The 27680-nt window shown below is 36.0% G+C and overlaps 2 protein-coding genes across 2 annotated transcripts; both read left to right on the forward strand.

Annotated features, from left to right (window-relative positions):
* LOC149071774 (uncharacterized) lies at positions 1-11376 on the forward strand. The gene is made up of 3 exons (XM_089247769.1): positions 1-250; positions 2725-2887; positions 11125-11376. The coding sequence occupies exons 1-3, from the start codon at positions 20-22 to the stop codon at positions 11139-11141; spliced, it is 411 nt and encodes a 136-aa protein (XP_089103895.1). The 5' UTR covers positions 1-19; the 3' UTR covers positions 11142-11376.
* On the forward strand, positions 11278-27680 carry LOC149071775 (polycystin-1-like protein 2). The gene is made up of 8 exons (XM_089248009.1): positions 11278-11427; positions 11634-11855; positions 13772-13852; positions 17276-17475; positions 20110-20283; positions 24129-24425; positions 25654-26326; positions 27611-27680. Exons 1-8 carry the CDS (start codon positions 11278-11280, stop codon positions 27629-27631), a joined length of 1818 nt encoding a protein of 605 aa, XP_089104135.1. The 3' UTR covers positions 27632-27680.

Here is a 27680-nt window from a genome sequence, read left to right on the forward strand (position 1 = left end):
CAGTATCACAAAGAGAGCGATGAGAGTGATAGCCGACATTACATATTTATTCCTTAAAGTCACCAGAACGCAAAGACACAATTCAGTAATATCTAACGAGTTTAGCTTATTGCTGCAAAACATGTACACCAGTCAGAGATCTTTGCAATATTCTGTATACGCGTCAATAGGCGGCACACTAAAGCTACCCAGAGTGATGGACATTGTAGATGTAGATGACCAGGATACAGCATCTAGATTGATGGTACAAGTAAGTGGAAATAATTGTAAAATCACTACCTGTTAAAAAAAAATTATTATCTAATAATTATAGAAGAACTTAACAGTTCGTCCCGAGAATATTCGGGCTTCTCAGTTTTACATCTTTTATTTTTCATATTTATTCTCATAACGGTGACAATAGTGTTATATATATCCGGTTATCACGCATGATCACCGACTATTTTAGTGTGTTTGATAATCTCCTGAAATTTACCACTTTTACCGGTGAATTGTGCATAATCATTAACCGTGGTCGATAAACATGATGAATCTTACTAGATTCATCACATTTGCCAGATTTTATGCGTGTAATCAGCAATTCTTATTGATAAATAAATATGATAAATCAGTTCAATAATATGTATTACTTAATTAAATGATTGGACTTGTGAGCCAGAGTCTAAACAGAATGTACTTATCTCTGATGTAACTAACTTTTCTGAACATTCCTACTTGAGAAATTTAGGAAACGGACCAGGATACTATCATCTCTCATTTAACAAATTTTGCGTCCGAACGCGGATGATCTCTCACTTTACCGATTTTACGATCGTACACAGATACAATACGATGTCTCATTATAACGCTTGGGTATTATGTGTGATTACCTGTAAAAGTTGGCAACGATGCTTGGGTATTATGCATAATGGCCAGTAAAAACATTGTTATAGTAACACTGGATGTACCGGAAAAACAGGGATCAATGCGAACGAAGGATGAAAAAAAAACGTAATTACCATATTTCTATATAAATCTTCAAGTTTTGGTAACTAACCTATTTGCTACATTTTTCCTGTGAAAAAAAAGTTCAGATGGTCAAATACGATTTCGCCATACACTGATATCGATTAGACAGTCGACGCTTGATATAAAGACCACATTCGGCCCATCGAAAATGGACGTTATATTGGGAAGGTCGTTGTACGAAAGTAAAATCGTCATTCTATGAAAACATTTAGGAAGTGTCCTACCGATCATCGTAATGGAATGATCTCTATCAAGTAGGTTCGTTATATCGAGCGTCGACTCTGTCACGATTTGAGCGGCAAGTGTAAGGTAACAGATGAGATGACATGGAGGGGGGGGGGGGGCGCTCAATTGCTTTTAAAACATACCTCCATCCTAATATGTGTACATTCATCTTAACTAAACCCCGAAACTTCTCCAACTCCTAATCCCATCTCGTCTGTAATCACCACAAAATTTGTTAATCGCGACAGTACCCAATTGTCCGGGGAAAATATGTTGTAAAAAAGTTTGTATGTTTTTTTGACACTAAATAAAGTGTTCCAGACTCTGCCACGAAGCTGGGCTGGAAGAGATCTCGGCAACGGAATAAGTCCAGTGGCAAAGTTCTGGCGTTCATTCATTCATTCATTCATGTCACGATTTGAAAATGTATAATTCTTTTTCGCTGCACATATTTTGCCATGCTGGATAATGACTAATTACATTGACAAGAGTGAAATTGCGTCTGACATGAAAACATACCACCCCGAATGGTTTTGGTCTGCTGAATATGAATATCTCCATGGAAATGTTTAATGGCTCTTTATTGTTTTTGAGATATTTTCATTTCAAGCGTGAAAAAAGGGTTTGACGAGCGATATCTGCAGATAACAATGAAAGTGCGTCCGACATGTACATACATGATTCTGAATAATTTTGACCTGCTGAGCACGAATATTGCCATGAAAAAGTTCTGTGATAAATTTATGACACTTTTGTCGGAGATAAAACTTCTTAGCTTATAGATTATGGAAATATTATAAAAGTACTATTCGCGTGCATATCTGTGACACTAAAACAACACCAAAAGCGAGAGATAACTCTCAGTTAAAACCGTAAAATAAGCAATTAAAATGTTAAAATTCAGCACGTTTCGGGTGCTGATGTTCTATGCTAAAAAATAATTTTGAGCAGTGACGTCACGCAGCAAATCGAACACCACGCCCACTGAGCCAAGGCGGCAAGAGCGAGTTCAAACGTGTAGCGACAGCGTCCACCACTGGATGGCGCTGTCCACTTAATAGCGAAAAGAGTGCGCCTGCGCGATGGTGGAACTGGACTCGGGATTTTGTCGCTCAAACGAGACAGCCACGCGGTACACTCGTTCTTGTAGGTTCTGTTTATTTGTGTTTAATTAATGTTTAATTATATATTTGAATCATAGAAGGAATTGTTTGTCGTCAACCGCCTTATGCCTTCTACGACAAAGGGACTAAACAGCCCATACTATATAGCCCTGGGGTGACCACTGATAGGTGGAAACCGAAAGATTTACATTACTGTTTTTTTTTTTCCTAATACTCATGCTTGAAAGCGCGTTAAATTGATTTATCTTTGAATATTAAAGTGATTTCATTCTTGAGTGTAAGTGAGATAGCATGAATACATTTTTACTGTTGAATCAGATTACAATATACCTCGTGTACACGTAGTTTCCGTAATAACTTTTTCTAGGTACTCGTGACACCATCAAGTCCATTTTGCGCTGAAAATAATAAAATAGCCAATGCCCCTGTGTTCACGATCTCAGCAAGCGTTGAAGCAAAAAATGGGAAAATTATGCCAGTGACCGTGAAGCCATCCAAGAATTTAGTTAATCATCGCCTGAAAATAGCAGGTAATAATTCCGTATTAGATCATTTTATTTTCCTCATACTACATGCATAATAAATTTTCTTATAGGACATACCTAAGTATAGAAGTGCGTACGCGATTCGGAATCTATATCAAGCAGCTGTGATTCCATGCTTCTCGTTGATTTCCGATTCCAGACCTTCGAGAAGTTACTGTAATAATGATTCAATAAATATACATGTTACCTTAAATTTGGTAAATAGGTTGTTATATGCATAATAACCAATCGTGCTGGTAAGTTTGATAAATTTATCGCTTCTACCGGCAATTGTGCAAAATACCTAAGTGTCATTGGTATATTTCATAAACACTATAAAATTTATCACTTTTATCGGCTATTATGTATAATACCCAAATGTCGTTGGTGAATTTGATAAATGCTAAAAATGATCACTTTACGGCTATTATGCATAATACATAAGTGGCTTGTAAATTTCGTGAGTCTAAACAATTATCACCTTCACCGGCTATTATGATAATACCCAAGCGCAAGGATAAAATTGGTAAAGTTTGTTGTTATGGCAAAATTGTTATATGAGAGTTCGTTAATCGGAATACGATCTCAAAATTCGTCAAATAAGAGTTATTTCGGGAATGTTCGGAGAAGTTTGTTAAATCAGAATTCTGATTTAATCAGACATTTAGGCTGTTTTTTCATACATTGACGATAGTTTGGTTGCTAGTGAGAATCCGGAGTAGCATAGGCAGCATTGACAGAAAATTTTAAACGTTATTTTGGAATATGGTATTGTCGTTAACGAATCTAGATGTAAATTTAGCAAAGAGAAAATTGAATTTTTAGGTCACGCAATCAGTAATACAATTGAATACTTAATACAATTGAATACTTAATACAATTGAATACTTAATACAATTGAATACTTAATACAATTGAATACTTAATACAATTGAATACTTAATACAATTGAATACTTAATACAATTGAATACTTAATACAATTGAATACTTAATACAATTGAATACTTAATACAATTGAATACTTAAATAAGTTGCAGGTTGGGGTAAAAAAGAACGACAAACGGAAAATTTAATGGAATTTGGACTTAGAAACAATTTTCGAAAAGGTAAAAAATATCATTGCTGAGGCAACTTTATTGTATCATCCTTCAGCGAATGCTAAAATGGATTGGGTCACTGATTGCAGTGGCTTTGCGATGGGTGCTGTATTACATGAAGTAACACCTCATGGTCCGAAACCTATTGGTTGTTTTTCAAAAAAGTTCTCGCCCACACAATGCAATTATTCCTCTTATGATAGAGAATTGCTTGCTGCATATTCAGCAATTCAGTATTTTAGGTATTTGTTAGAGGCAAGACCTTTTACTTTATTTGTGGACCCCTATACCCCCATCATATTTGTGTTTCAGCAAAAACAGAATAAATGTTCACCTCGTAGGCTTAGGCAGCTAGACTTCATTTCACAGTTCACCACAGATATTCAATACTTACCAGGCAAAAGTAATAATGTAGCGGAAAGTTTTTCCCGCATTTGTGAAATCCAATTCTCCTCATTGGCAGACATGCAGTTATGGAGCAAAATGCAATCTGAAGATGAGGAAATGAAAAATTGTCCTGAAAGGTAATATTGAATGTAGGGTAGAATTAACGCAAAACGGAGGGTGTCTGCTTCTGATATTCACCTTTATTGTGATAATTATGCTGGGGTAAATAGATTTAGATTTTGTGTCCCTCAAACCTTAAGAAAAAAGTTTTCGAGCAGGTACACGGCTTATCTCATGCTGGCATCAAGATCAATAAGCAACTAATCAATGATCATTGTTTTTGGCCTAATCGAAACAAAGACATAACTGTTTGGTGTAGAGCTATATGAGGAACCAAAGTGCATACAAAGTCGCCTTTGACAAAATTTGCCCGATGAAGGTTTTTCACATGTTCATATAGACTTGATGGGACCACTTCCTCTGAGTCATAGTTTTCGTTATTGTCTAACGATGGTAGATAGATTCACGAGATGGTTCGAGGTAGTGCCACTATCCGATATGACGGCTGAAAGTGTCGCCAGAGCGTTGGTACATGGGTGGATTGCACGATTTGGTATGCCTCAGAGTGTAACCAGCGACAAGGGTGGACAGTTTGAATCTGGTCGTTTTCGGGCTCTTTCTCGAATGCTTGGCATCCAAATTGCATGGACGGCTGCATATACTCCACAGTGCAATGCAATTGTGGAAAGGTTTCATATGCCACTGAAGCAAGCATTGATGTGTCATATTCTAAAAGAAGTCCAGGAAGTCCTCTACCCAGTCATATATGAAACTCTCCCATTGATTCTTCTTAGATTAAGGTCAGCATACAGGAGTGACATTGATGCTTCAACAGCCAAACTGACTTATTATTCCTCACTTCTTCTTCCTGGTCAGTTGTACGACAATCAGCCATTGTCCAACCCTCCTGACTACATTGTCCGATTGTAGAGAATCATCAGTTCTCTGAAGTCAATGAGTGCTGGGCGGCATGGACTTCCAAAGATCCACGTTCCGAAGGAACTCACCACCTGCACTCATGTCTTCATCCGCCGTGATCCCTTCAAGAAGTCTCTCTGGTGCCCATACAAAGACCCAATCCGTGTCGGGCGTAGATTGACCAAGGACTTTGTGGCGGAAGTAAATGACGAAGAAATGGTGGTCAACATCGATAGATTAAAGCCGGCAATTTATCTGTTAGATGAAGCCGTTCAGGATCGCTCATCACGTTACAGTGATAAGAACAACTCTTACATCTCCCTATACGGTCGCAAAAAGTTCGGTTTCATCTCACAAATGAAGTGTGAGACTGGCGGTGGGGGGGGGGGGGTAGTGTGTAGAGGAGTTTCACCAAAGCAACTACGCAAACTGCGCGCGCTAAGCTATCGGAAAAAGAAAAAATATGCAGTTTTTGCGTGTGAGTGTCGCATATAACATGTCGATGTCTTTTTCGTATGTGTGAATTTTTGTAAATAAATTCATGTTGTGATTGTTGACAAGTTGTCTTATAATTAGAGTGGAAACAGGTATGCTTTATCGACCAACACAGTCAGCCAGCATCCCAAAGAAGGTAAAACTCAGATTAGTCTAAGTTGTTAAAATAATTTGGACCTTTAGGATCTCAAGATTAATGAATAGGGGGTTACGATAGCTGATATTAAATATCTCGGAAATCCACCACTAGCCATGCATTTACTTATTAAATCTGAGAGAGTATTCAAAACATTATATGGAAGAATTTTCAAGATCTTGGTGTTGATTGTTTCTACAAAGGACCCAGAGGTGAGTAACTTTTTGATAATTGTCAATATTTCATCAGCAGTTGTTCGAAAAAGGTATTGTTCGAAAGGTGACAATTCGATTCCATGTATTGCTTAAAATCAACATTCATGTTGATATTGAGTCAGGGAATACTAACAAAATTTGTGTTGAAGTTTTGGGACAGTAGGATATGATAAGAACCGTAGGAAAACAGTTTATTATGACCATCAGTTTTATTACATCATCAATACATTTACAACGTTTTAAGGAAGTGTTACATTTTGGAAATTGGTTGGAAAAATATACAAGTTTAGCAGATTTTATTTTGTATTTGACGAATTTTAAAACATTTTCATTGGCCATATTTAATGGGAAATCGAATGGAAATTTTCGTGTTTTATAATACAGTTTTTGCCTAATTTTTGTCAGGTAATAGGTTGCTATACATATTCTAATCTCAAATTCAAATTTTACTCTCATGTGTCGTGGGGAGAATGTAATAATGTTGATATTTCAATATTTTTCATTGTAATAATATTTACTGATGTTTAGCTTTTGCATCAAGTTATACATCTCATGTGTTTTACGGTTTTACATATAACAAAATAATCCAATTAGAGTTCGTGTGTATAATGAAATTTGTCATTCTCTGCTAGTGCTTATGAATTTCGTTTCCAAAATATTTATTTCATGTACATGATATCATTAAATACAAATTCTTTTGTACGGATAAATACATACGCTATTCCACATTCCGAATTTCACGTTTAGATTAACGTTATTTTATAATGAATTTTAGATAGGGAATAAACCAGTTTCTTATTCCAATGTTATCGTGAACAAGATATCTGTAATTGGATAATGATGATATTTTCGAGATAGCGTAAATATTAATTTTCCGCTGAAATAATTTTCTTCACGTTGCATATTTAAAAATAATATTTGAATTCGATTTAGCGTTTTGAATACAAATCACATTTTGAGGCATGGAGAAAAATTTAATAGGCTATAACATCATAATTTAATATTCTATTTCCTCGCACAGTAACGGTTTAGTTCTGATGTAAGCATTTTATACAGAAAACAGTGTCGGTGTTTTCTACCCACTAACCCCCCTAGCTGCTGAAGGTGACGCACACACATGCTTCATTATTACACATCATTCCACAATTTGGCACAAATCCTTTCGATGCCAGCCTATATCCACCGTTACGATCGAACACATAGAATATAAGTAGAGAAGGATCTTTTTGCTAGTAATTTTATTTTTATTTAGAAATTGCGATTTGTGAAATCAAATCATGTATTATTATTCATATACAGGATACACTTTAAGTCATAATCCGGTGATTATCTCATCAACCGTCCTTCGTAAAGAGATGTGGACCCAGTTTGTAAAAGTCTTAAAATGTGTTCATAAATCATTTTGTACCAGTTTTCAGAGTGAAAATGCAGTGTTCCGCAAAATAAAAGAATCTGAAGTATTATACTGCAATATTCACCGAGATATCTGAATTGAAAATCGGAGGGAAAAAAAGAGTTGGGAAAGAACAGCATTGAAATGACCGAAAAGAGCGTTTTCCTTTAGATTTTTTGCTGTACTTTCGCCACTTTTCTACGATTTTTGAATTCTAATTTTTTAGCGAATATTTTACTGGTTCACGACTTTTTTAGATGATTTTGGGCAACAATTTCCTAATTGGGTTTTTAGGGCAGGTTATATAAAAATGTAATTTTTATTTTTTGACACACAGCATTTTTACTCATGAAACAAAGTGATTCATGAACACATTTTTAGCATTTTTCAAAATGAAACCATAGCTTTACAACTAACAGTTTATGATGTAAAGACCAAAGTATGACTTACGGGACACCTTTGTTTTTTGGTTAAATATCATTCTGTAAAGGGTCCATGGCCTAGATCTTACTGACAAATAAGATCCGTAGCCTTTGTCTGATTGACACAAAATGTTAAGAACAACTGCTCTACACTGAACTTCTCCCCCTCATCCCCTTACGGAATAGTCACCGAATTCACTGGGTGTGATTCCATGAGACTTCTTCATAGTGGGCATTGCTACTCGCGGAAGGTGCTGTGAACCAAAAAATCCTCAAACGTTTCGAGAAATGGAATCGTTTTGTAATGTGCCCCCAGCTATGTCTCAGAAAATATCCTTTAACTTCGTTTCCTCAGCAAGATACGTGATCGCAGCTGGTTGTGATTGTTTCAAGAATATGGAATATGCTTTTTGTTTATACTGTCCTTATATAGTTACTGTTGTCACGTGACAGCATCACCTGCCTGAAACTTTTCGATCTAACAATACCGCAGGCAGCTGACTGAATTATTCCTGTGGCCTGTTGCACAAATGTACTGCAGAATAAAGCGTGATGGTGGTGGATTTTGATAAACCACCTGCCCATTTTCAAAACACTCTGTGTTTTATTTAGATGGACAGTTTTATGCCGATTTTTTTTTGCTCTATTGCTACTTAGACTCACGTCACCGTCTTACCCTCTAAGAAATGCAACGTGAATTACCAAGTCCGAGAATGGGCCAATAGATTACCACAGAACATAATTTATCATACCCATATTCGTGTAGGGGAAAATAAAAATCACCTTTCCCACGTATAACCGAAATCATTTACTAACCTACTGTGTATTCTCCGTATATTTAGGACCATTTTCCATGAAAACTGAGAGTTCTGTATACGTGTCGGTTGAATCCGATTATATAAGCGTCACTGGTCGCACTCACTTGCTCAACATGGATATCAGGGACGTCAAAACAACTATCATTTTAGAAAAAGATGACCCAAGCACGTCATTTTTGGTGAGTGCACTAATATGGAACTGAAATATCTGAGAATCAGAGATGGATTATACGCTTCTGAGTAGAGGTAGAACATTTAAAACTCTTTATTTCCTTAAGAATCTGATATATACAGTATTATACTGGATGTCCTAAAATGAGAGAGGAGATGGCAACATCAAGACAAATATATTTTTTTCCATGGAACTCAAGGCCCCAACCTTACTATTTGGAGGATAACGTGCAATTCCTCATTCCAGAAGTCCCCGAAAGATGGTAACCTTCTTCTCCCCATAAGGAGCGACAGAGAAATTTCTACCTTCCATTCACTAACAATCGTGCGTATATACACGGTTGATACTATCGACCGCCCAACAATTACATGCAGAATTGATTCCTTGTGAAAAACTAAAAAAAACCGATTCCATTTTAGAATCGGACAAACATTAAGGGTTTTTAAACGTTATAACGATTTTATTATTTTTTATTTTTACATTTATAACGTTTTGAAATTTTCTGACCCCCTCTTAGTCTTCTTTCTGAACGTCAGTTGCGCACAAAGCACCCAATGAAAAATAAAATGAAATCCCTCATTTATCGCTAATTGAAAATGAACTGAAATATTCAACAAGGTTAGAAACCAAGTTCTGTTATTTTCCTTCACGATTGGCACTTTTTTCCTCTTCGTGAAGAGTGATGTTCACTCACACACACACATGAAAGTTACCATCACACTAAATTTACCAGCAGATTTGTAAAGCGTTAGCCAAACGAGATCTATTGGGAAAGTTATTTTCCCAAAATTAACACTTTCTTTCCCAAGATTAGGCTTTTTTTCAATACCAGGTCAAATGTTTTTCAGGGGAAAAGGCATGGGTGAAGATTTACAAGCTTTATATTAGTTTTCTTGATACGGTCAGAGTTTTAGTATTGTTATCAGCTTAAAAACGCGAAATTATACGTTTGGTGCACTTGGCAGTATTCGAACTAACGCCATCAGTTTTTAATGTGTGGGTTATAGCTCCATAATTACTGATCAAATCAAAAAACTGGAAACACTTTTCCCATGTCAGTTTTTTTATAATGTATCACGTGTGTATTATTGGGTGGTCGATAGTATTCACCATATATAACCAGTTCTTTTAGAAGCGGCTCGTTACAGTGTTGAAAGTCTCCAAACGCATCGCATTAGCCACGAGTGGATGTTCAAAATTGATATTTTAAGTTAAGACCATTGCTTGCATACGCTGCTGAAGCTGTAGGGAGGATGTATCTATCTGAAGGTCTACTGTGTCTATCTGAAGGTTAGGGGTTCATATGGTGATGAGAGTAGTCTCTAGCAATAAAAGGGAAAAGTCTTTTATTTTTATCTCTGTTCAAAGGTGCTTTGTCTGACCAAACTAAGAGGGTTTTATCATGAAGAACCCAAAAACATCGGGTTCCCGGGTTCTTCTCGCAAGCAATAACATAATCTGTGGTTTTTGCGATAGTTTATAATATCTAATGGAGGTTTCTCTACTTCCTTCGGACTTAGCTTAGCTCTGTATCTTAGAAATTTCTATGATAACTTATGGAATTCAAATTTTTTATTTTCTAAAATGGGTTCAATTGGTTTGATTTATACTGACTCTATGAGTACAGCTAAATTTTGTCAATGTAATTGGCACAACTCTTATAACCGTACACTCGCACACTCAACTACCACATATAAACAATTTCTTATCTTCTTCATCCAGCTCGTATGGAGGAGCATCGAACAGGGAAGCTTAATGAGAGTTAATATAGTAGGTACCACCCTAAGAAAATGCATTTGTCTGTCAGTCAGTCAGTGAGTTATTGTATGTGAGAGGAGTATTTACTGTCGCCTCACTCGGTTATTTCAAGACCATCTTTGAGAGGCATTCCTGTAGGCTTCGGACCACTCAGTACCTTAAAAATTCCAGGTAAAATGCACCAACAAGAAAAGAATAATTTTTGTACAAAAATTGTTTGTCTCGACAGGTACTATCATGCCTTTTTATTTTTTAGCGGTAGAATTTTTGGAATTTGCAAACCCCCCCGTTCATTCATTGGTACGCTTGAATCATTTCATAGATAAGACATTCAAGTGCATTATTATTATTATTTTCAATGTTATTACAGTTGACATGGACTTCTGAAATACCTGATCTTCTCGCTTTCAAAGATACAGAACTCGTGTCTCCGCCAAAAAGTTTAAAAACGACAGAATTCAGCTTCCTCTTCGATAGTTACCCAGGTGAATATACAATCGGAGTATATCCTTACATTGACAGTATGGCCAAAAATCTGAGAAGGAAGGATAAGGAATTAGCGTTCAAACCTAAAAACGGTTCGAACGTGTACAAATATAGTATAACAGTTGTCATATCTCAATGTCTACGATACGATGAAAACGTGAATGAATGGACGCCTAATGGGTGCGAAGTAAGTGTGCTTCCTCTTGCATATTATAAACAATTTACTTTATGCAGTTTTAAGTTAAGATACCAACTTATATTTGAATATCGGGTACGTTTTCTGTGAATCCTATCAACGCTTACGGATCTAAACTTTCTATATACACTGTATATGCATGCATATATTATAAACAACATATGAAACTTCATTTAATATCATGTTGTAATTTTCAGCTCGTACCTGATAGCAATCTGTCGTTATTGCACTGCAAATGTGACTATATGACAGTGATAGGAGGTACGCTGTTGTCCATTCCAAACACCTTAGGACCAGACATCGAATTTTTCAGGCGTCGCAATAATATTATCATTATATTCATGACTTGTCTTTGGATAGCATTCATTTTTCTGTTCCTTTGCTGCTGTTTATGTTGGGACAGGAAAAACAAAATGAAGGTATGAGTGAATTCTTATTAAGCGATTTAAATTAATTGTGTGGCATATGTGTATTTGAGTTTATGTATGAACACCTTATACCAGTGTTTCTCAACTTCTCTATGGAAAAGGACCAATATAATATTTGAAACAATATGACGGGCCAATTGCGTCCCGTATTACGGGACGTACCTTTAATTTTCATTCTCTCGATTTTTTTTTTACGATATTTTGTAATTATTCAAATAATTCTAACGAATATTTAATAATTACACACACACCGTTTTTATAATATAAATTGTACTCATGACAAAAGTTATGAATATTCATCTCAGATTTGCGGTTATTATATATAGGAGTGCTTTGAAAATGCTCTATATTCCTCCATTAAGACGTTCCTGACTATCTCTAATTTTCCAGTGTGTAGTAAACGCTGTAGACTGCTTATGGCAGTAGGCCTGGGCGGATTAATCGATAAAATTGGTCGGTAAATCGATCAATTGTTAAACGCAGTTAAAAAATTTAGTTGAGTTAATCAAGTCAATCGAAATTCGGTCGACATTTTTATTAAAAGTTTAAGAAATAAAATGATCTAAAAAAAAAGCATCTTCGCAACAGCCAGTTGTTAAAAAATATCTGTATGGATGCAGAGAGTGACGTCTTCATTGCATAAGTTGTCATCTGGTGGCAGCGTCAGCAGTTGTGAGCTTTGCCTGAGTCAGGTCCGGCCGTCCATGTACAGTCCCGTTCAGTTTATACGAGCTCCAAAGAAAGATTGAGGGATCCGTTGCCTTTGTAGTGGTCTGGGGCGTTTACCCGGAAAATGGAAGTACAGTACGTGGGTTCGATTCCCCGCAAAGAGACAGTTGATATTTCTCTCTTTTCAAAAAAAGTCGTCTCAACAGCCAGTGGTTAAAAAATCTTCGTAATAAAATGGTTGTGCAAAAAACCGATTAAAGGTCTTATAAATCATGTTCTTTACAGAACATTTTTGGTAAGTGACTATATTAAAATTTGAATCAATATTTTGATCAAATTCGATTCAACGGAAATTTATGATTTCAATTTTAAATTGAGTCTGATTGGAGTTTTAGAAAACTAGAATTTATTGTCTCCACTATGAACAATAGTTTTGTATTCTTGAAAGATCGGTTCACAAGTACCATTCGAGAAGATTTTGTAAGAGAACAAGCAGTAGCATAATCGAAAGTAATTTCGAAATCTCTGAATAATAACCAAAAATTGCCATTAGAAAACAAGTTTGAAATGAATAAATCACAAGTTTTGACAATTATTATGTTCACCGTACTAAATTGAAGCAGGCGACCTTAATTTGTTTGGACGGCTGAAGTTGGTTTTCTGTGGTTCCGAACTTGGACGCGGAACCACATTTGAAATTGAAATCATCAGTCTTCGTTGAATCAAATTTGAAATTAAATTATTGATTCAAATATTTTTTTTGTTATTATAAGTTTTGTGTATAACGTGATTTATAAGACATCTAATCAGTTTTAGAAACACATCAAGTAAATTCACACACATTTGATAAAAAATTTTATAGAATTTTGATCGAGTTCATTAACTCAACTAAATATTTAAACTGCGATTAAAAATTGATCGATTAACCGTTCCGATTAATCGAGTTATCGGACCAGTCCTAATTTTGAGTGGTTTAGAGAACTTTACATAAGCAGAAAAATAAAGAAAAAAACATTTATGAAGGAGTAGCGGTTAAAACACTCAACTACAAGAGAGTTCATATGTTGTTTCTTTTCTTTCAAAGATTACATTAGATTACAAAGATTTTTAAGATTACATTATTATGATAAGCTCCATAACAATATATGAAATAATTTTAACGTTTCCTTCATTTCATCTCCCTTTCCTATACAAAGTGAATTTTATTCATGATAATCAAAACACTATTAATTTTCTAGAGAAGAATCACAGTCCTTGAAGACGATATGCCGCATGAAATTTATCCATACCTAATTCAAGTTTACACTGGGCTGAGATATGTAAGTATCTACATATTTTATTCGAATATAATCACGTGCGTAACTTGGCTGGGACAACGGAGCACTGTCCCGAGGTGATGAGCCCAATGAGCTCTTCCCCACCCCCATAAAAATTACTTATTGTGGTTAATAAAAACCCTCTTGGGGCCCATGAAAAATTCTGCCCCCGTGCACCGAGAAGTCATGTTACGGCCCTGGGGGTTTATTCCGCTGCGATGGTTACACGAAGAAGTCGTTAGTGACGTCACGCGCTTAACCCAAATTCTTAACGTCCCCCTCTAACGCAAACCTCAACAAACATCGTTACGAAATCGATTTTTCTGATCACTCGTTGGCTTATCTTTATCAGTTTTACGAAAAACTCTCTGGGCCGAGTTTATCCATAGGTACGAGAGGGATGTGGACCAGTCAGATAATTTTCCTTCTGCTGATAAGTACTATCAACAAGTACTGCATCACGTCAACAGCATCTATAACAGAAACTCGTGACGTCACCGAAGGTCATCTCACCTGCAGCCACTGTATATACTACAAAAAAGGGTAAAGATGAAAGATGGTGCATTCGTCGGCCTGCTATATGGCTATAGGTGAGATGATCTTCTTTAGTGACGTCTTGAGCTTCGCGAGGAGATGATGTTAGTAGTAGTCACTAGCAATAAAGAGAAAAATCTCTTATTTTTTTCTCTCTTCAACGGTGTTTTGTTTGACCAAACTAAGGGTTTTTATACTGAAGAATCAAAAACATCGGGTTCCCGAATTTTTCACGCACGGAATAACGTCGCCTGTGGTTTTTTTCTGCAGTTTATAACGTAGAGGGTGCACGAAAAGTCCGTAGAAACTTTCAAAATTTATAAAAACCGTAAAAATAACCGAAATAAAAAACGTTTTGCAGAGTTAGCATCGCTAGGTCACGGGAATTTTTTAAGACAGGAAACTAATAACTAAACAAAGACTTATGCTCTGTTTAGAACTTGCGTTCTTAATCCACAAGCAGTTCAACCGTGTATGTGGACCTGCTGCACTCAGCTGTTGCTTGATTTGAGACTCGCCTGCAATGTGTATATTGCAATATCCCCTGTGGTGGTGGTCATGTGGAACACATACTTCTGTAATAAACGATTTGGGTGCATTCTATTAGTTGACGTCAGTGCCATCTGTCGGCTTTTTTAGTAATTTTTTCCTGTCTTAAAAAACATTCCGTGACCTAGCGATGCTAACCCTGCAAACCGTTCTTTGTTTCGGTTTTTTTTCCCGCTTTTCATGAATTTTTAAAGTTTCTACGCGGACTTCTTGTCCACCCTGTATATCTCATATAGATTCCTCTACCTTCTTCAGACTTAGCTTAGCTCTTCAACTTCAAAATGTCTATGATACCGTAGAAAATTTTTCAAGTAGCTGTTCATTTACATCATTAATTAGACAGTTGGGTTGTTCGTTTCATGCAACGTATAAATAATGCATAAAACATTACAAAGATTTCGGAATGTACCAACAACAGAATAATTGAACTAATATTGAATAACACACTGAAATCTTATACACTAGCGTCCCGGTTTAATGGTAGTCTCTGGAACGAGAGAGAAAAGCCATTGTAAGTCGCTTATCACCTCAATCGGGGGGGGGGGGCAGCATTATCATCAAGCTCATCAAATTTACGCTTTTGCAAATATCTCTTCTAAATCAACGTTGATATTCCCACCAGAAAATACACTCAAGGATTAAGTATTTAGTGTATGTAATTAGAAAACATTTTGCGTACCAACAATAATGATGTGTCGATATTAATTAATGAACAACTTGATAAATTGATAATAAACAATATTCAATTCCACTAATTTGTCTCCGTTACACTCGCCTTCAACGAAAAATGTACGCACCAGTGGTCAGGTTTATTTCCCCGTAACGCGACCATAACGACTGCTTCCCAAACCTCGTTGAGATATCCATAACGAAGATCGCTAGTAACAATGTGAGAGAAATCAACCTTTGCCAAAGCTGTATAAAGAGCTAACTTTCAAGCGGCTTTGACCGATGTTAATGTAAATCTATCCCACGATGCACTGCAAAGCCCAGACACGTTTTAAACGCGGGTATAACGACATCAGTGTAATAGACCCACCTGAATGCAGTCAAACCTGCCTGTTTCTGAAACTCCTAATTTCTGGAAAAATTTCTATGTTCTTGAAGAGTTGTTCTTGCATTTACTGTACTAAAGCAATGCATTTTCATTTCTACTTTTCGAAGTAGTTATAGAAAAAAAACTATATGTGAAAGTTCAAGCCCCGATGATAGTAAAAATAAAACACGTAAATTCCTTTTCTTTCCCGTAAATGTGGATTTTTTTCTGGAGGTGAAAGGATTACTCATATTAAAACTCATTGTGTACTTGGACCTTGTGAATCCAATTGACAGGGAATTGGGCAGCACACTCAAAACTTTCGCGTACAAGCTGTTGGTGATAGATTTGAATGATGTGTATTAGATGTATAGGTTATAAATAAGGTGGCCTCGTTTACACGTTAAAAAAAAGGAAGAATGTTAAAGAGAGAAAAAAGTGATAAGGGGGAAGATGAACAGTACATACAGAGTGGATAATCAAATAAGAGAGTTTCAGATAAGCGATAGTACAGTACCTTGCTTTGTCTCGCCCTCACCTACGTGTTTTTTTTTCTTTCTTCTCATTTCCATTTGCAGTATATAATACTAGGATTTGTATTTTTAGAAAGGTACATTATATGTGGGGAATGCCATGGAGAACAAGGAGGGAGGAACACACACAGGCACACACGAATTTGTTTTATAGGGTTATGATAAAGCTTCACGATCAGGAAAAAAAGAAGTTGAAGAAACAGTCGGCTGGATTAAGTTTATTCCACTGGAACTTTATTCCACTGGATGCAATATTACATCCCTGGTCGTGAAGGGGGGTGAGAGCTATAGTGCATGGCGAAAGGTAATTCATGAATGTCGTTTTCCCTTTCATCAGGAAATTGTAAGTTGTGAAAACAATGTTTTTTTGGAAGTTTCAGGCAGAAGGAAGGTTAGTTAGAAGTGAAGATTCTTGAACATCGGTATTTATTGCGCATGTGCGAGTTTTCTCAGAAATTTCATATACATATATGTGGGGTAGGTCTCCTCTTTTTCCGATTTCTATTCACTAAGAAGGAAGAAAAATAAGTTACCCGTCCGAAATGTGTCTCTTAATTTAATTAAATTTTTTCAGCTATTGATTCTTTTTTTTCAACTTATCTTACGAAATTTAATGTATTCATGTATTTAATTTTTAATTGAAAGTTTTCGTAGTTTTGTAACTTTTGTTAAATAAATAAGCTCTTTCGAGAAAATGTCTGTTGATTTGTCATTACATTACATTGCTTTGTTACCGTAAGAAAAAATTCTCAAAATTTCTTCATATTCATACAGGGAGCTGGTACAAAAGCGACCGTAAGCATACAATTATTTGGGAAAGACTGTTTATCTCGAGTCAGGAACCTTCGAGCTATGCATAGACGATTCTTCCAGAGAGGAAACGAAGATTGGTTCATTTTAAAGACAGAAAGACCGCTTGGTTATGTGCGATGTATAGAAATAACTCACGATAATATGGGGAAATTTCCGGATTGGTGAGCAGTCACTTGGTTCTTAACGAGCGGTAATTTTAACCACTGTTGCCAAATTCCTTTTTCTTTTTCAGATTTTAAATATACTATGAATGAATTTTTTAGGAAGTAAAATTATTATTTATTTTTTCTCTCGCCCATGCTTCGTTACAAAGCACATATACAGGGGGTTTCAAAAAAAGATGAGCTAATTTCTAAAACGTGGTAGAATGCATTCAATTAATGTACGTCTTTACGTGTACATAGCACAACTATGGCATCATTATAGAATTATGAGGAATTATGCAATTGTTTGCCTGTTGCAACAACTTGAAAACCAATGCAACAGAATTGAGACGACAACGTCTCACGTTCTTTTTACTAGTAAATTAAGTTTTAGTTTGAAACGTAAAATCTCTTGACTGCTCCAGCTGGGATGGGGGCAAGGCGGGATATAGGTGGCGGAAACCTAATGACTCAGGTCACGTGATCCTCCTAGAATTTTTTATGAAGCGTGCCCTCACATCAATAATGTATCAACATACAAAACAATGCACGTACCCTCTCCTCCCACCCCACGTTTATCAAATTCCTTACATACGAAAAGTCTGGCACCCCTAGTAACCTAGGCTTATCGGGACCTCTGAGTTTGGGGAAAGAGGTGTCACTTCATTCTCGAGGGCAACTTACGTTCCGAAATTTTAAAATCAATGAATAATACGTAATGTAAATTCGAAAAAAAATAGGAACATAATATTTTTCAAGGGGTTTGGGCCCCAGGGGCCCTCGTTTCTGTAAAACCTCTCATACGAAAATATTTCAAAACAGCAACCGTAGTTTTTATGACACTTGGTTTAATCTAAAAATATATCACCATTTGCAGCAGTATCCTGAATATTTGCAGTAGCGGCCAAAAAGACCGATAGTTTTAGTTTTAAGTTAATAAAATATAATGGTATACAAATAAAATTAACATTAAAGTCTGACAGATCGACCCCACATGCGTTTTTGAGATTTTGACGTCCGTGCCGTTGGATAAAACCGATTTATTATCTAATTTATATTAAAAACTATATGTGTTATGGATTCGAACTTACGGGATTTTTCTGAAAGTACTGAACCCCATAACGTTTAAATGAAATAATTTGGAGACAGTGACAGATAGAAAGGTGGAACAAAAGACACATTTAATGGGCAGGCTCTGGAAACTTTTACACGCCGATTTGTAGAATTAGTTACAAATTTCACTAATGGATGGCGATTTTTTTATTGGACGATATTGTCCTACGTAAACATGGATCGAATCACGATAATACGATACATTCGAAATTATCGACTTGCGTAGTCAATTGCATGACAAAAATGAAGAGCGGAGCTTGAAGAGCCACTTTTCTGTAATGTCTCTGCTTTTGTGGATGCGTATGGCTTGCTCACAGATGAACGAGCTGATACAGCATTTGAGAAACCTTACTCTGACAATGATCTTCGAATGGCCCACACAGAAAGAGTCCGTGATATACGACGACTGTGGTTACTCATAAGTTAATTAAAATTGTAATTAATTTCGCAAACCGGTGCATTTGAAATTCCGGGCTTGCCCATTGAACACAATGATTGGTTCATCTATACTGGGTGAACTATGACTAATCTGTCAAACGAAAGTAGGTGATAGATCAGCCCAAATGACACATAAAGCACCATAGCAACTCTATCCTGCCTCTAACCGTTTTCGAGTTCTGGTTGTAAATGGATGGGGAATGATAACAAAATGGAATTGATAAAAAAAAAGGAAAACTGGGAGGTCGTGCAATTTCTGAATGATCTACACGCAATCAAGCACATACATAGAAAGAACAAAAAAAAAATCACATAAAGTGATGATTTCCATGAGAATATCTGGATTTAATGGCGAGCAAGTGCCGATAGTTTGGCGATAGATTGTCTCTAAAGTCTACTTCGACAACCACTGATTTCAGTGATGAATTCTATGCTCAAAGTGCGAATTTTCCTGAACTAGAACACTGATATGAGTTATTTTAGCATCTTTCAAAAACTGGAGAAATTGGTAAAATTTTGGTGAATTTGATCAATTGTAGTTGCATAAAAGGGTGTTTACGGAACTGACGATTACAGATTTTGGCGACAATTCTATTTTACACTTCGCCAATCGTTCAGCGCTCGAAGTCAACACCCACTAAATTTTCTTCTTTAGAGGGTTGTTGCAGTATGTTGCCATAAAATATCCACATATTCTGATGAAATTAATGTCACCTTTTCGGATTTCTTCTGTTTATTTTTTTTTCAAATATGTTCTTAAATTTCGCGTAGTTTTCTCAAATGCTTCACAAATTTGAGTTCTGCTCCGACAAATTTCCCTTTCCTAATCCATTACCCACCGTAACTCAAAAACGCTTAGAGATAAGACAATAATATCTTATGTTCCGCTTGGGCTTGCCTATCACCCTCTTTCATTAGACAGATTAGTCGCAGTAATCCTGTATATAACGGTTTTCAGTTTATGTAATTTTGGTGTCGGGGGGGGGGGGAGGGGTTGTGTGATCAGTTCTGAAACACCCGTATACTACATTTTTATATGACAGAAAATTCACAGAATTTATTTGAACCTATATAAATTCAACATCAATTACTATTCCATAGGTATGTGAATCAAGTGAGAGTGAAGGATTTGATAACACGTAGATGCTGGATATTTTTAATCAACGCGTGGCTCACTGCTGGGTATGCACAACGGAATTTAATCAGGGAAGTGGCGGTGACAACAAATAATAAACTCAGAACGTTCATAACTGTTTTCAGAGTTGAAGGTCTCAAGTAAGTGACATATGACACATTGCAAAAATAAGTCAGAATAGATTTTATTATATTTTTGTGAGCTTTAGAAAACCGTATTCATGTGCGATCGAAGGATCTATTTGGGAAATTGTACATGTGTCCTAGCCGAAGAAGGAAATCGGCCAGTTCACGAATTGACCAATTTCGTTGTAAATTAATCCGTCAATATACGAATTGCCGGACAGTTCGCGAAGTGTAGATTCCTGCACTAAGTCAGAAGTACCACTATATACAATAGAACCTCTCGTTAACGGACACCCATGGGACCAAAAACTTTTCCCGTTAACGGGGAGTGTCCGCTAATGGGGGAAATACTATGTACAATTTAACTTTGTTTATACGACTTTCAAATTTATACGGTGTTTTGTTTTGATCTCAATCGATTCCTGTGATTGTTAATGTATATGTAAAATTAAATACCGGGGCTCTGGTTATGCATAATCACCAGTTTCTCGATAAAGAAAGTTTGATTAAATTTCACTATCATTATCACATTTATTCTGCGAATATGCATGATCCCAAATAAAAATGGAAATTTTGATGAATATGGGGAAATTTATAACCTTTGTTCACTTCATTAACCCGATTAATTATTTTTACCCGTGCAGGATACGTGCACTACACGTATTTTGAAATAAAAATTGAATTAAGTTAAAATGAGTGTGAAGAATGAAAAAAAAAGCATTCGACAACATTATATCAGTTTTGTTATGTTGGATTTCTTCACATGCACGTTTGCATGTGCAAAAAAAACTAACATTTTCCAATAAGAGCTTTGGATTAAACAACCTTAGTTGAATATGATAAATTTTCGGTTTATAAATAAAAATTAACAAATTAGTGTTTTAGGAAAAATAACAATTTGCCTGATTTTACTGTCCGCTATGTAGAGTATCCGCTAACGGGGAGTGAAATATATTGAAGCCATATTCCTCAGGACCGAGGATCAGAAAAGTCTCCGTTAATGGGAGTTGTCCGTTAACGGACAAGGGAGGTTCCGCTGTATTGTCACGTATCACATTTGGCGATGAGAAAAATAGATGTGCCGCCTACCCGATCGTCTTACATCAGCACATTGGACTTTGCCCAGAGATCTGCGGCCACTTCTCGAATTGGCTGGCCAAAGCCCGAAAAAACACTACTCTTTCTTAAATTCAAACTAGCGAAATAACTCGGAGAATTCGCGAACTGGCCGTAACATGCGCATATATAAAATTCGGTTCCTGTAATTAGAGTACCACATCGACAAAATGTATAAACTAATGACACATAGGATTACGGACATTCGATGCCAACTTCTCCTAATTGTTTCGGCCATTATATTGATGTCATGTGGTTATTGATCTGTGCTAGTGTAACATTATACTCGACACTGTCTTCCATTTGATAAAGTCAGTGGTCGCACGTGTCACTTTCTCTTGCGCTGATTAATTATTGAATGCGTCCGGGTTAAGTTTCGAGTTTTGTCAGAATGATTAATTAAAGCGAAACCGCAATTCACTTATCGAACCCAAAAACTTATTGATGTTTCTAACTATTGGATTCCAGTTGTCATTGACCAAAACTCTGAGAACATATATCTACATTTAGATTATTAAAGAGGACTTGAGATGAGAGAAACTCCATCCGGTAAATTTTTATTACACTCGCCTGACACACTGATTAATAGATAGAAACAATATCTTTTAAAACGGTATTAATGAATGAAACATGAATATATTATATTGATTACAGCCGCAATTGGAGTTCTAGAACAGTTTTAAAGAACATTACCTAGAACATTTTTTTACAATACCCAAGCTGTATTGGTTGCGTAATTTATTAATTGTAGCTTAAATTATAAAAATTATCCGCTTTTCCGTGTCTTGGCCCATTTACGACCGCTGACGAAATATTTCGTCCAAACACAAGTTGAATCAATTCAAGCCAGTTTGTGTTTTCTTACCTCTCTCATCACCATCGCAAAGTTTTCTTGTGACCCTATCGACAGGAATTCTGTTTTCCCACCCATTTTTCCTACTATATACATGCAAGAGTGAAAGAGAACACGTCGGGTGAAGGGGAAAATAGACTACAAAAATACTCTTATCTGTTATACTGTTTCTCTTTTTACATATTTTCTCCTATTTTTCCTTTTTCTCCTCCCTTTTTCTAACGTGCGCTTAAGTCAGAACATGGCTACCAGGTTTATCACCAATTCGTCAAATACCCTAAATTTATGACATGAATGTCGCTCTTCACTTGTTAATACAAGATATACGGAAGACTGGATGTTGTGAAGATATTTATTATTTGAGATGTTAATTTTTTTAAGGAAGGAAAAACTCATCTCTGCCTCTACCGGGAGTCGAGCCCCTGTCCTTCGATTACCGGACTTCGCGAAGGAAAATCTCTATCTCCTCTGTAGCTTAGTGTTCAGAGCACTCGTCCGGCAATCGAAGGACCCGGGTTCGACTCCCGGTAGAGGTAGAGATGAGTTTTTCCTTCCTTAAAAAATTCGTATAAGTCTTCCGTATATCTTGTACCCTAAATTTGTTGTCAAAATATTGTACGTAAAGTGATTAATTCGTTCTGGCCAGGACAAATTTTCATAGATGGCAGAAATAATTTATCGAAAAAAAGTTAACAAAATTTTGTAACCCTTTATGACTGAGAACGTTTCTTCATATTTCTACTCTTATTACCCACGCGATAAACGAAATTCAGCTAATACCCCAGCTACCCCCTATTGAATTAAAGCAAAACTTATAATTCTGAAAGGAAAATCTGTTGCTTGTTCAAAACCGCTGCGCAGCATCAGATAATCAATTTATGGAATCATGCCGTATGTTCTTTTTTCTGTTTTTTTTTAATAATAAAGTGTATATTTTATGTGCTATATGGTTAGTTTTTATGTTTCCGTGTTTGCTACAATTTTTGTGTATGTGTCTGACATTTTTTTCCGATTGTTTTCCACACCTTTTCAGAACACAGGAATTTGAAAAGGGGGGGGGGGAACGAATGGTCTGTATCCCTTGTTTTTACCCTATAAAAAGTTTCTCCGTTTGTAAACATTCAATTCTTCCTTCTTCTTATTTCCCTCTTTGAATTTTTTCACATAGTTATTATATAACCTTCAACTTCACAAAACCTTTTTTTTTTACATTTTTTATTAGCGATGAGTTTTTTCCTGATTGCCAATTTTTTTAATACTCCCCTATTTTTGATTCCTTGAAGCGTATACTGCATTTGCACTTTAGACATGACGCTGCATTTGATTTTTCAAAAATCAAATGCATGGATTTGTTACTTTCCATGAGAAAAAAGATGCTTACAGGGTAGTTGAGTGAAAGTATTTCTCGTAGCTGTGTTCAAATTCATGTCCCTTCATCTAAACTTCTGTTGTGCTAACAAAGTTTTTTTTTATCTGCTCTAGTCACATGAAACTTAAAAGTTTTGCTTACACGCTCGTTGCCACACGCTCGTGAAGAGAAGCAAGACAAGTTTTACACTTACATGTACAAACTTGTCTTACAGAAAAGTCATGCGTAAGTCATCAGACAGTCTCATTAGGATTAGATTTAGATATAGGAATTAAATTCTGTTCTGTTAATAGTTTCTCCGCAAGAAGAGGATTTTAACATAATACTTTTACATATACATTTTTACATAAGGAGGCCATAGAAATGCCAAAAACAAATTTTTAATAATTTTTCAAAAAATAATACAGATTTTCGTGGTATATTTTTGTATACTTGTGAATCGTTGAGAATAATGCTCATTTTTTAATTTCAATTGTTATTTAACCATTGTAATTAATTTTCGTTTTTATTCATTTCTTACAGAGAACTTCGTGACAGACATCTTCTATTCAGTGTGTGTTATAGTTCACCTCGATCGTCATTCACAAGGGCCCAGAGATTGACATGTTTCTTCGCAATACTCTTACTGACGTATTTATCGAATATCATATTTTTCAAGGCAATTCCCAACAGTTTTAAAGAGAAGAAAGACATACCTGCAAGACCCATCAAATTCTTACTCTTCACCAGTTTAGGTTTGACGTATTTTCCTGTAGTTGTTGGGATATTGAGCGCTTTGATAGGTTACAGCCTTGGATTCGTATTGATCGCCATGTTCACGTAAGCTAAGAATTATTTATATTATAAAAAATTCAAAAAAATAATAATAATTGACATTAACGTTATCATTCAATTAATTAATTCACGCATAATTGCGTAGGAGAGGATGTCACATATTTTACGGGCATTGCAAGACAAATTGGAATTTTCCCACAAAGTAATATCGATTTTGACGGATTTTATTAATCATTAATTTTGTTTAATCCTGGAGCTATTTCTTTCATTAATTATCAACTTTGATTTATCCTCTTTTTTCTTCTTTTAGTTATCAATTTTGTTTGATGCTGAAATTATTATTTTTTATTAAGCATCAATTTTTATTGAACCGGAAATTATTTTTTTAAATAAAAAAATCGATTATTTAACATTGATTTTGAAATTATTTCTTTCAATGATTCTAAATGTAACTATTTCAGTAATTCTAAAAATATTTCTTTCAGTTGTCCTGAAATTATTGTTTATTAATTATTTTCTAAAAATTGTTGGCAGGCCACGGCAAAATATTTTTCAGGGCCACAAGCTGTTTCCGGGCCAAGCTATAAATCAGGGGTGCACGAACTATTGCGCGTAAGTCAAATACGGTATTCCCAGGGGTTTTATCCAGCCCGCGAAAGTTTCTGAGATAGAAAATGATCAATACTCACAGTACCATGAATTCCTAGGCCAGCCATATTTATTTGGCAAAAATACGGGACATCGCCAAAAGAATTATGTCGAGGGCAAGTGAAGTTGCTGGGTACAGCCCAAATCTTTGTCATAGGCAAATAAGTTTGCCAGATACATCAAAAAAATTTCCAATAGCAATTAAATTTAGCTATGACAGGCATGAATTGTTAAACGCACGTAAATTTTCCCATTATAAAACAGTCAAAACCAAGCAAAATACTCAATTAAATTCAAAAAATTCAAAGTCAATTAAAGTTGAAAATGTTGATAAAACGTCAACGTTAAAAAATAAAAGTTAATTACAGTTGGAAAAAGTCGAAAAATGTGTATGCATCCCCGCTTTCAAGGCTTCGTGGTGTAAATTATCATTAGGCAGGATATTAAGTAATAGTGACAATCGTCCAATTTTATAGAGGTCATGAAACTGTACGAATATCTGAATGGAAGCTGTCACTATATCCAAGGCTATAACTTGAATAATTGGTACATGAATGTATATAAATCTGGATCATTTATGTGTTATTTTAGTAACTTCCATCGATTTTCTACTCTCTTCTTACAGTCACGTGAAACCCCGACAGAGAATGCAAGTGGGTAATCGGGCACAATATGCGACTGCCAATTCGAATTACTCACTGGGATCACTGATGTCTTCTGAAATGAGTGGTCAGCTGCGTAACTCTGAAACAAAAACGGATTGTACCACGCATTCCGAAGCCAAAGAACCTGATGATGATAAAGATCCTCTATATCTATTCCACAGTAGTCTCTTCACCACTACGCATGCAGAAACACCTAAAGGGATATGCATTCCACACGAGGAGTTTCGGGACCCTCCGCTGGGTTCAAAAATCCTTCACAACCTTCACTTTTGGAAAGATCTTAATCAACATGAGGAAGATACGTTGTATCCGGTACCGATGAAAATCAGAACGAACTTGATGACAGAGAAAGCTCCGGAAATATCCATACCCACAAATTGGGAAATCTCAGGTACGATAGAAACCAAGGAAAGTAAGATCTATTTCGCCTGGTATTTCGTCTACGTCAGTTGGTTCATACACGCCGCAATACTCGTCACTTGTACATATTTCATACTCTACTATGGAATTGAATACTCAATCAAGAAGGGATATATGTGGCTTGCTTCCAATCTATGGTCCTATCTGTTTATCATTTTGGTGCTGGACCCACTTCAAGTGCTTTTTGTCCTCATTTGTATATTTGTGCACAACGTAAGTAGTTCTTCATGTTATTTTTTTTTTCGGTTACATTTAAGATATAGAATTTCTTGTCAATTGTGTGCGTTATTTACATACATATTCTGCGTCATTCTTGAAGAATATATAGCAAAAATTAATTTCCATATCATGTGACATGCGTAATTTTTATTCACCCGGATTATTTACTGATTTCAATTGAGGTCTCGAAATTGACTACATCACCACAACATCAAAATTCGGATATTCCAACCTTTTTTGTACCCTTTTTGACATAACTTACAGTATCAATTCGTCATGGTATACCTTTTATGAGCCCATGTAATACGAATGCAGTTACTGGAGTCACAACAGGCAAAATGCCCTACGAAGTGGCTCAAAAAGGATGCCCAATAAAATGATGGATAGAAAAAATAACTATAATTCGGCAACCTGATATAAGAGCAATTTATCACTAAAATAATGATGGCACACCAAAAAAAACTGCCCAAAACACTCATGTCTGTCTTATCCGAATATGTATATCTTTTCTATTTACTTCAACATGTTTATCGTATTTTAAACACGTAAATTGTATTAGAAATCATGACCACACAGCCAATCAGTGCACGGCACATCTACTCAAACCAGCCAAAATGTCTCTTGTGCAGCCGATCAAGTCTCTGAAGTTTATTCTATATAGAGAATATCTCTACGAAGCCTTTCCCGTGTGCCGCAGAAACCTACGTGCGTTTAACTTCAGACGATGTGTCACAGATGCAAGCAAAACGTCAGAAAAAAGATGCCTTAGAACATGGCCAAAAGCCCAAAAAGTGTTCATAACTCACAGATAGATCTGCGTCTGTTTTACGTATTTTTAAATATTCAATGTGTCCGATACCCATCATGAGTATAAACGATAATTCATCATTAATAGGTTCAAGTTTGATGTTTTGTCCTAGCCTCTAAGCACTCAGGGCACGTCAATCCTAGTTTACCACGCACCAACTCCGATCATATATCGCCATACGACAATTTCCAACCAGTGGAGATGGGTGAGAAATAAAGGCGCCATCTATCGGTGGTCGCCCCAGTCTCTGTAGATAAATAACTTGTTTCTGATATTCCTCCCCGGATTTGAACCCGTGGACCTAGACGGTAACCTTGCAGACTGGCACCTCTTTTGCTAGTGCCTCTTCTCCTAGAGTCTAAGAAATATGTTACTACATGAGGTTGAATATCAAATATGTACTATTTATGGAGAAGAAAATTAAAATTTTGATCTATTGAAGTATCAACAAAAATTTCATTTTCTTGCAGCGGATGAAGAAAGAAGACTGATGAAAGTAAATATTGGAAGATATCTTTGAACATTATTCTTTAGTAGCGG

This window comes from Pholcus phalangioides, unplaced genomic scaffold, assembly GCF_987345545.1.
Source record: "Pholcus phalangioides strain wild (caught in Gottingen) unplaced genomic scaffold, Ppha-v1.0 ptg000018l_1, whole genome shotgun sequence".
Lineage (NCBI taxonomy): Eukaryota > Metazoa > Arthropoda > Arachnida > Araneae > Pholcidae > Pholcus > Pholcus phalangioides.